At 39.3% G+C, this 10,765-nt stretch overlaps 1 protein-coding gene across 2 annotated transcripts in view; it reads right to left on the reverse strand.

The window, feature by feature from the left end:
- ETV1 (ETS variant transcription factor 1) overlaps positions 1-7,341 on the reverse strand; it is a 67,359-nt gene extending 60,018 nt beyond the window's left edge. The window contains exons 1-4 of one of the 2 annotated variants that reach the window (XM_086742425.1): positions 7,207-7,341; positions 6,577-6,710; positions 5,713-5,800; positions 3,909-3,956 (exon numbers count right to left, since the gene is read on the reverse strand). In XM_086742425.1, the coding sequence (XP_086598551.1) occupies positions 3,909-3,956; positions 5,713-5,800; positions 6,577-6,621 (181 nt within the window). In that variant the 5' untranslated portion in view covers positions 6,622-6,710; positions 7,207-7,341. Of the gene's footprint in view, positions 1-3,908; positions 3,957-5,712; positions 5,801-6,576; positions 6,711-6,851; positions 6,976-7,206 lie in introns of those variants that run through there. The other variant, XM_086742426.1, reaches the window with a different exon arrangement.
- Positions 7,342-10,765: the final 3,424 nt, after the last annotated feature.

Consider the following 10,765-nt stretch of genomic DNA (forward strand, 5'->3'; position numbering starts at 1 on the left):
TCCCAAACTTGGATATTAGTTATTTGAGATAAATAGTTTACTTTCAGATACCAAGAACCATCTTTTAAATACGGTAGCTTGTAATACCCATCCACTCAATCTAGCTAAGCTGCAGCAGAGGCATGAACCCGTTACCTGTAGCTACTATTTCAAATCACTCACTGGTCATTTAATTTTTTTTTTCAAGTCACCAAAAGAATATTTTATTTTATTTTTCAGTTTATTACCATCTGAGAAGCATATTATCTGTCGCTCTGAGAAGCAGATCTGGCGCATAAATGCATTATTTGTCTTTGCTTGGGATGTCTTTTACCTATCTCTAACAAGCTGTAGGTGAAACTAGTATCTGAAAGCATCATTTTAAATAAAAATCTAGTTTTTTGTTAATCTATTATTCCCCCAAAACCAAATGCTTTCACCATGAACAGAGACTTTCACTCACTTAGAATTTGTTCTCTCTCTTCTTTATATTCCAGAATAAGAAATAACAGCTGTGATGCAATAACATTAGATTAATATTTGAACCTTTTTTTTCAAGTCACTGAACAATTGCTATCTGCCAAAACCAATCTGATTCCAAATATACAGAATCAATAAACTCATTTTATATTATTATCATGATAAAAAGGTTGCCATCAAATTATTTAAACGTAAAACAAAAGATAGTATCTGAATAATATTTGCCTTGGTTACCAGTAGGTAATTTTAACTATTTCTTTTCAAGTTTGAAGGTTGAAACCATTATTAAAGGCTTCCTACTTTCAATTTCTGACATCAGGAAATAGTTATAATATCTCTTCTGTCCTGCGTAACAATTGATATGCGGGAACCTTACTCTGAATAAGTTTTACATCAAAATAATTAAATTATTTCTTACATATTTAATACTACAAAGAGTAAAAAGCAAAACTAATTTCCATAAAAATCTACTATGCGGCTAGTGGAATACATTTTTAAGTTTTCTGTAAGTAATATTCAGCTTGTTAATTATGGAGTAATAAAATATTAAAGAGGTTACTGAATTGTTTACATTTTGGATTAATTCTTTAATACAGGTGAATCTCCCACCATTTTCAATAGGAAAATAATACACTTCTTTTCTGTTTACTCGTTTACCTTCAACTTGTCTCAAGCGACACCAACTGTAAAAACCTTTAGGCTAAAATATATGATGTAGCAAGGATAGCTTCAGGAAAAGCAAAACAAAATAAATCCACCAGCATTTTTTTGCGTGGCATAAAATACAACTCACTTTCTTCTCCTAACTAATAAGTAGATTTTTTGACCTGGTTACTCCTCAGTGGGGATCTGAACTCGTGGGAGAAACCTGGTCAGCTGCCACTGCTTTTCTTAAAAAAGGGTCAAGATGTTTTAAAATTTCATGGTCATTTCCCTGGCTCCAGAGCCTTATGAAAAGAAATATGTAAACATTACTGATGCTGCCAATTTGGCAGACTTCTAGCCTATGAAGGTCCAGAAGAACATAAATGGACACATCTAGCAATGGGTAAACAAGTCTGATTTCAAAATTTGTTTCCTGACTAAGCTCAATCATGTAGGCATTTGAACACAGCTACAATATCCTCAAATACCAGCACATTAAAAAGACTACCAAAAGTTGGTTTAGGTTGTTTTTCTAAATAAAAAATTGAGATCAAGTTAACAGCTCAATATTTTATTTTCTCATCTTGACTTTTTATTTCCATTTTAGTTTAACCTTCAAAAAAGCTGTGCAAAGTTTGTGTTTTATGGAACAGCTAAAACCACGGCATGGCCTGAAACACATAGGTTTCTTAAAATATTTCTAGAACACTGAAAAATCTGTAATATTTAGTTGTAATATACTGTGGAAAAATATAACGCTATTTAGCTTTATTATTCTCTGCTACATGAAAAGGCAACTTTTTTTTTTTTCCCATTTGTAAATACTTACCAGATGATGCTATCTTTTACAAAGGTTCCTCAACCTAGCTGACACAGAAATAGACACCCTCTCTCTCTCAAAGCCTATCTAAATTTATTCAGTGAAATAGACTCAGCTAAAGAGAAAAAAAGGCTCTCAAACAATTCATTCTAGTCTAAAATAAGCAGTGCCTCCAGAATAAAAATTGCCATTACAGTTATTTAGGTACCTACAGAAATGATTAAATCAGTTTTAAATTCCGTATTATTTTTCAAACTTACATTACTATCTGCACATGCATTATGAATCTGCCTGTATTTTTCTGACTTATGATCAAAGAAATGTAATCAATTTCAGAAACAAAAACATCCATGCCAGGGAAAAATCAAACTAAAAGTTCTCCTCTCCATCAAAAAATAGTATATTTTGAGCAGTACTTTAACATACTTTTGGCTTGTTAGAATGAATGAGATGATACAAAATAAATAGATCCTTAGGAAAATTACCACAGGGAGACAGTTACAGTTGTATCTGATCATTATACTACAAAAATGATCTTAGTACATGACATCCTGTTTTCAATTATTACGAAAGAAACATATTAATTCATGGAAATATATCCTCTGTTCCATTAATTTAAAGAGGACTTTCTCATTATATACAGAATAACCAGACACTAAAAATAATGCTAGGAGAATAAAAACGTCAGCAAAATAAACAATACTACACAACTTACTTATAGATTAAGAACTTGACTAACTACATGTAAAGCTGTTAAAACAGAATCAGTATGAAGGTAAGTAATCATCAGCAATATTTCCCTCTTTCTATGAAAACTAACAGCAAGCATTTCACTCCAACATCTCTCCTTTAAAAAAAACCAGAACATCTATTCTATAAACAGCTGTGCATAGTCCAGTACATGATAAAAATCAAACATATGTGAATACTCACATTCATTTAAACAGGATAAATTTGGAGAGATTACGTTAACTTGCATCAAAATAATGCTTATTTCAGATGCAGAAGTTTACATAAAAATTTCAACCAGAAATACTAAGAACAGACAATGTATAAAGATCTTTATGCTTCAAATAAACTGTAAGTATCAAAGAAAAAAAAGTCTGAAAATATTGCTGAACAAACACTTCAACAAGCAGAAAGCTACCTTGCATTTTGTTAAAGTTCTCTTAATGCAGCAGCTCATTTTCTGCTATTGTTAAGTGAATCTCTCAACACCTACTCTAAATTCAGATTTCTACATTATTGCTCTTAAACCTCTCTTCAATAGAATGTGCTCTGCAAGATTATTTTAAATACTTAAAAGCTCAAGCAGGTGTAAAACAGACCGATGTCAGTTTTCCAATCACCCAGTACATAATCTCACAACCACAAATATGAACACAAAAATAACATGCAAAATATTTAAGGGTTTCTGAGAAAAAAAAATATAGAAATAGTACTTTTTAAGTATTGCATACACACCTAATGTTCTGTGTTGTGAACAAGGTGGAAAGAAGACACTTGCACTTAAATCTTGAAGCATCCCGTCCCGATGAACCCAGAGAAACTAATTTCTGCCATCAGAAAAGTACTCCACCAGAACACCAAATAATTATATGTGCTGCTCTAAAGGAAACAGCAAGCCCAGTTCTGGCTGTATGTAGTCTCTCGAGGTACAATAATATAAACCTGATCAATTGCAATTAAAATCTGAACAGAGGCTTAGAACTTGAAGTCTTGGTGCATTAGTTCTTGCCAAAAGCAGATGTGATTGTGAGCTGGAAGCAATTTCTCCTGGTAATTTGTGATGACACTGGGTAGAGCAGCCCCAGAGTCCCCAAAGACAAACTCATCAGAGGCTCTAATGTATGCATGACACATGAGGTGGCTCTTTTAGAGCTCAATTAATTGGGCTGAACATTAAGACAGCAAGTTCAGGACTTTTTTTTTTTTCCCTCCAGAGTTGTTTTTCCTCTTTTTACAAGCAGTTTTTTTCCCTTACCTTCTGCAAGCCATGTCTCCTGTAATTGGCTCAGATCTTGAAAGAGTTCTGCAAAAAGATGAAGACATGGTGAAAAGCCTCACACCTTTAATCTGTTCATAAGATTAAAATATGCTCAAAAATATTTTTTTTCCTGAAGAACAATGTACATTAATTCTATTTTGGCAGTCAAATATACAGACAAAGTAGAGATTTTGGGGTTGCAGTTAACGATTTTTCTACACCTGTTAATAAAAAAAAAAAGCCCCTACTGTATTATTTTATCAACTCTTGAAATAATAACCAGAATCTTAACCAAGTTCTATAGCATAAAAAGCTCATTCAGCAATACACAGAGAAGTTAAAAATTATAATCTTTCTTACAGGTGAACTATTTCTCTATAAAATTCAGGCCTCCTCCTGCAATATCTGCCCCAGATAAAGCTCTCTCGGACTTCAGTGGGAGTTCTGCCTGAGCAACGACCGAGGGTTTTTTATTAGTAAGGTCGTAACTATCATACAAAAATTTTGAAGCAAAGACCTGAGATGCTGCAATAGCAAACAGAAATGGGAAATCTTTTGTACTTCCCCTTATGTTTTACTCTGCAGGACAAGAGAATCGCCACTATTTCCTCTCTGCTGTACTCACTGTACTTCTTTAAAGTGAAACCACTTTCTCCATGGACTGACTTTCGCAGCAGCTTATCTTTTGCAATTCACTGAAATCAATTGCTTATAGTGGGTGTAAATCAGAGCAGCATTCGGCTTACTTGCCAAGCTCAGAAACTCAGTTATGAAAATTCTGTTTACTAAGACTAAGTAGGATATTTGAACTGACAAATGGTTTATTTTTAATTTACTGTATTTTGAGAGAGACTTCCTCTTTTATGAATGCTGACAGATAACTATTCACAAACACTTAAATAACAGAGGCTATTCATTTATCCTGTGGACTGATACCTCATCTTCATGTCGGAAAATCATTTAATAGAAAATCAGAAAGTTGTTTTCCTCTCAATCGACCCTAGAATAAACTTTTCCAAACAAGCAGGGATTTTGAAAAGTGTATCAATGTGTCCTAACCCTGGTAAGATTTATATAGGGGTAAGCTGAAGGCCCCTATATACTGTCCTGTATGTCTTACATACTTACAGGGGTGTAGCATAGCATCTACACTGACCTTGTAACTTAAAGCAGTGTTAACAGCTATTGCTAGATTGCAGTTCTCAAGCTCCGATCATGTGAGGGGCTACTGATGGGACTGTTACAAATCTTTAGCCCTCTAAAACTTCCTCTACTCTAGACTTCCTTAACCAAATTTCCCAGGATTTTTAACCCTACCAGTGTTAAACAGCAACAGGAATGGGCTAGCAGACACCAGCAGCCTCACTACTAGCTCCACAGTAAAGCTAGAGTGAAAACCAAGGGTCTCCACACCAGCACCCTCGCTCTTGCTACCACCAGTGAAAAGGACGTTAGAAGATGGGAGGAATGAGGAAAGCCCTGAATCTCAAGAGGCCTGAAGGTGAAAAAGCCAGGTGCCAGGACTCCTGTCAGATGCTGCAAAGGCTTGGCCTCGGCACATGACATCCACGTGCCACGTGTGCAGCAGTACCTAAAACGCAACAGGGTAAGTCAAGGAAAAAAGTAGCAACTTTATCAGTTTATTGCTTTTACCAGTTTGTTTTGCAGTAATAAATGCCATTTTCTTGTCTTGTTTATTCAGATTGATCTAGATATATTTATCTCCAAAATAAATAAATAAATAGCTCTCAAAAAGCTTCTCTGCATTAGTAAGTAAGTAGGGGGGGGAACAAGCCCTCACCTTCTGAATCATGAGCCAGGTCTCTGTTAATGAATTTTCTTTTCCTGACATTTGTCGGTCTCTCATTACAGTTTCTCCCACGCGGATTCTATAAACAGGAAAGATCAGTTACTTCAGATATCTGAGGGTTTTTTTTCTTTCATATAATCAAGAATACCCAAAGCTGGCATGAATTCTTTACATTTTCAAACAGGGAAATGATCTTCTTGCAGCCTCCAGTTTCTAGCAAAAGATACTGCTGAGCACCTAACATCCTCCAAAAGATTCTTGTCTCTAAATGCAACGCATCTCTATCTATGTAAAAATCCATTTGTACAGATACATATATAACATGTTCAAGCAGCAACACAATACCGACCATGTATTTTTAGCATCTAAAGTACACAAACCTACACAATGGCACATAAATCCCCTCTGCATAAGCTACGCAGGAGAACCCAGGTATGAGATTATAATAGACTGCTTTGTTTCCCTGCGTTACTTGTAACACTGTTTGCAAAGTCCTGAAAGAAAAACAAAAAAAAAAAGAAAAAGGAAAAAAAAATGTTAACGTTTGCCTCAACTTCATTCTTCTGAGTGTTGCAGGCAAACGCAGCCAGAAACTTTGAACGCAGCTGCTGCTGCTCTTGTCTCTCTCATCCGCTAATCATGTGCATGATTTTTTAATCATCTCAAAATTGTCTTTAGAAGAACACGATGCTTTATTGAAATAACTAAGAAGACAGGCTCATCTTGCAGGCAAAGCTCCCAGATGAAGAGTCGCCCCTACAGCGGTAACAAAGCAGATACTCTCTCTGCAAAACTCCCCCACAGAAACAAGTCGGAGTCAAGTTTAGAAACACCAACTTTGAACTGATCACTCACATTGGTGACCATGTAAGGCACTTGCTGGTCATAAAATCCATCCATTCTGCGGCTCTTCCACAAGTCTTAGCTCAGTGTTTTATTTACTGGACATTTGCTCTGGAGATTTCCTCGGGATCTGGACTCCGATCAGCCTGGAGGGGAATACAAGATGGCTTTTAGATTTTAAAAAAAAAAAAAAAAAAAAAATCATGAATGAACTGCTTGAATTTGCATAGCTAATTAACCTCAAAGAGTCCCATTCATAAAAACAACCCTCCCTTCTCTGCCTTCACCTGGCTTACACGCTCCCGCCAGGAAAGCAGGGAGGCGGCGAGCGCTGCGGAGCCGGGCGGGCGGCCGGGCTTTACGTGCCCTCCCCGCCGGATCCCCCGGGTGAGCCGCGCCAGCAGCAGCCCCGGCTCCGGCAAACGTGTGCTCAGCTCGTAATGGCGCACGGCGGGGCTCGCCCCGCACCTCACGGCACCGGCGGCGGCGGCCGCAGCCACGCACACGCACACACACCCCCACCCCCTTCCTCCCCCCTCCCCCCCCCACGCACTGAGCCACCTTCTCCCCCGGGATCGCTTTTGCAGCCCACCCCCCACGCAATCCTGCGGGGCGGCGGACAAAGTTGCCGGGAAGACCCACCTGAAGGCCACGCGCGGCGGTCGGCTGCAAAAAAAAAAATTCCCTCCAAATTTAATAAAAACATTAATTATTCCCCGGCACTTCCCCCTCGGAAGCCGCCAGCGCCACTGACAGAGCTCAATCCCGTGGTTTTTCCTCTCCTCCTCCTCCAGGGGCCCCCGAGCCGCGCCGGCGGATCCCCGCCGCCCATTGGCTCCCCGCGCCCCCCGCCGGATCGCCGGATCGCCGCGCCGCCCCGGCCCCGGCCCCGCCGCCAACGCGGGGGGCGAGCCCCCGCTCTCCCCTTGGCTCCTCTGCCGGGGGCGGGGGTTGGAACTCGCAACTCGGATGCGCGGCGGTCCTGGGATGCGGCTGCGGCCACACTATGGCCCCTACACCCCCCGCCAAGTTGCCCAGGCCCCTTCCCCTCACAGGATTTATTTAAAAAAAAAAAAAAAAAAAGTTTCGCGTCCCTGACTCCGAAAAGAAAAATAACACGCACACACACGCGCCGTTTCCGACAACACAGCAGTCCCGCAAAAGTTCGCGGGAGCCCAGAGGCAAGCGCGCTGAGAGGCTCACGCCACCTCGGCAGAGACTTTGCACCGCTCTGTCAGGATCTGGTGGCATCCCAGAGTGGCTGGTTGATTTTTTTTTTTTTTTTTTTTGAGCTGAATCATAGAAAGCAATTGTTATTTCTACTAGGATGACATAATTTCTAGGTTTTGTGGACAGAATTTAGCAGCATCCAAGGCACCGGATCTGGGTTGTTTTTTTTTTTGGTGCAGCAGTGCCAGCACCTATCAAGCGCAAGATTTCTGAGGACTTCTCAAAGAAAGTGAGCTTTCTTTTCTCTGTCTAGAGTGGCTGTTGGAAGGCTGTGTCCAAAAACTCTTGCTTTTTCTGAACTGCCAAAATGCACCAAAGCAGATTATGTGGTTTCATATAACAGTTCCAGTTCCCTTCTCTTTAAGCACTGAATTCCAGGTAGTGCAGGAATCAGGTGGTAAATGTCTCGCTGCGAGATACGAAGTTTCAGATTTTTATGACCTGATGTAGTTCAGCAGTTAACAGGCAGAGCCCCAAGCTAGCAAGTCCAACTGTGCCCTCAGCTCTTCGAGGGCTTTCTTTATAGCTGAGGGTGTAAAGGAAACGAAAGAAACTTGCTTTTGCATAAATTGCCTGCAGTGGTATTAACAATATTCAGGCTACTTACACTACTTTGTTTTGAAAATTACAGTTGTTTCACTACACTCTGCTCTGGACCATACTACTTTCCTCCACAAACTTTTTTTTTCCCTCTCCTCCTTTCTGATCTCACTATTCATGCTCACCATTTTTTCCTGTCCAGCCAAGGAAGAGGGAAGCTCTGAGTTCCCATCACTTCTGTCCTTCCCAAACTGCCTTGTCAGGGAAAATGTCCAGCACCAGCAGCTTGTTTTCTGAATTCTTCCCACTTCTGGTTCCACGCATGCACCCCACCACACCTGGAATTACAAGAAAGTACTTGATAACATCCTAAATGTTGTATAAACCTATTATCATTTTATTGTGTTCCTGGCCAAGTGTCTGAGTTGCTACTCCTGTAAGCCACTCCGGTGATATAATAGGGGAATAAAACTCTGGCAAATGCTCCAGATATAAATGAAAGTTCCTGAATAATGATTCCATCATTTTCATATTTATACACATACCCAGCCTGGAGCAGCTGCCAAGCCAGGGATGATGGACCTATGTGAAGGCTATGGCTACAGCTGTCCCTGGGAAGCATGTAGCCATGTTAACCCATGGACCACAGAGCTGATGAAGCTAGCATCTCCAGTTGTCCATTCCACCCTGCTGAACAGATCTTTGAGCTGCCCATCAGCCAGCTTCCGAAGCACTAGACTTCATCACATACTCTTCTAAACCAAAATCAGTGGCAGATTGTCTTATCTTTAAACAGGGCACTAAAAATTGTTGGTGTGTTTCTCAGACGAGCTAATGAAACCAGCCCCAACTGAAGTTTCCGAGGGACCTCTGACCCATCAGGTGTTAGGTATCGTCTGTGGCATGTGCACCGCTGGATCCCACCTCGCACTTCCCTACACCACGGCCAGCACCTCACCAGCTGCTAACGCAGCACTGTGGCCACCTTCCAGCACACACATCCCCATGGCCACAGGTTTGGCACCCCACTTCACGGATCCCGAGGAGGTTGCACTGTTGCAGCCCAGCTCTCCGTGCTCCCGGGTGGGCTGTAACTCCAAGAGAAACTGTGTGTTGAAGGTGTCCTGGCAGGAGACATGCTGTATGGCTTGCTATTAATGCTTACACCAAACGCCCCTTCTTTCCCTCCTCCCCTTTGCTGGCCCTTTCGCACATGCTGGGGAGGAAAGGAAGAGTAAAGCTATTTTGAAGCTCTCTTTGTCTTCATGTCTGTTCATCCACTGTGCTGAGAGGTACTCAGGGAAACTTCATTAACTATTAAGAGGTAGATGCTTACAGGAAAAAAAAAAAAAGCAACCACCCACCTATCTACCGGCAACCCACTCCAAGGTCTGCATGTAGAAATGCAGACTTGTACCATCACCAGTCATACCAGTCTTACATGTAAACTAGTGCAGCCACAGTAATTATTTCATAATTTTGCATGTTTATCTGAAATTCTTGCAACTTTAGTTTGCTTATTTGAATAAAGTTTTTATGTTTTAATTACTATTTTCAGAAAACAGTACTTCTAAATACTTTTTAAAAAATAATCCTTTTAGAAAACTAAAATGTAACCTCAAAATCTTTGTCTTTTAGTTGAAAAGACTGAACAGTTTCTACCAAATTGCAAATATTCTAAAAAAAAAAAGTTGAATTTGAATTTGTTTTACTAGAAAAAAATGCTTTAAAAATTCAGCTTTTCTAATAGCACTGCCTTAGAAGCAAGATATTTGTTTTCTTTTAGGAACAGATATGTTCACTTATATTGAAAATTATATGTTCTTTCCATTTCATAATGGAAATATATACTTCTCACACTTATATCAAAGAGGACAATGCTCTCTCTATATATTTCTTGCTTGATTTCATATGCTATGGAGCTACAAATAACTGCTGTAATATAAAAAAAAAAATAGAAGTAAACCCAGACAGACAGAGCGAAGAGAAAATTTTGTAAACACTGGAGTCTCCTGGAAAATGTGAGAAGAATTTAACCACATTTTCAAATAAAGAAATAAACTATCATAATCCAGTATGATACAATCTAAATTCATTATGGAAAAATAAAGGATGAACTGACTTGATAACAACACAGAATTACACTAAAAAATGTTTTATACTGAAAAAATAAACCTTTTGGGCACCTTTATAAAATTATGTTTACACCAAAGAAAATCCTTCAAAAAAAGGATAGTCACAGTTGAAATATAATAGGCAAATAAATTTCAAAACAATATTAAATTACGAAAATCTCACTTGTTTTTCTGAATTTGTTTACCCTAACCATTCCTTCCAGGCATTTCCCCAGTAAATGTGATATACTTGCAGGCCTGATACACAACAAAAAGGATGCCATCAATCCAAACAACTGTTGAGCAGCAACTTTTAA

This window comes from Chlamydotis macqueenii, chromosome 2 (genome assembly GCF_036417535.1).
Source record: "Chlamydotis macqueenii isolate bChlMac1 chromosome 2, bChlMac1.mat, whole genome shotgun sequence".
In the NCBI taxonomy this organism is placed as follows: domain Eukaryota; kingdom Metazoa; phylum Chordata; class Aves; order Otidiformes; family Otididae; genus Chlamydotis; species Chlamydotis macqueenii.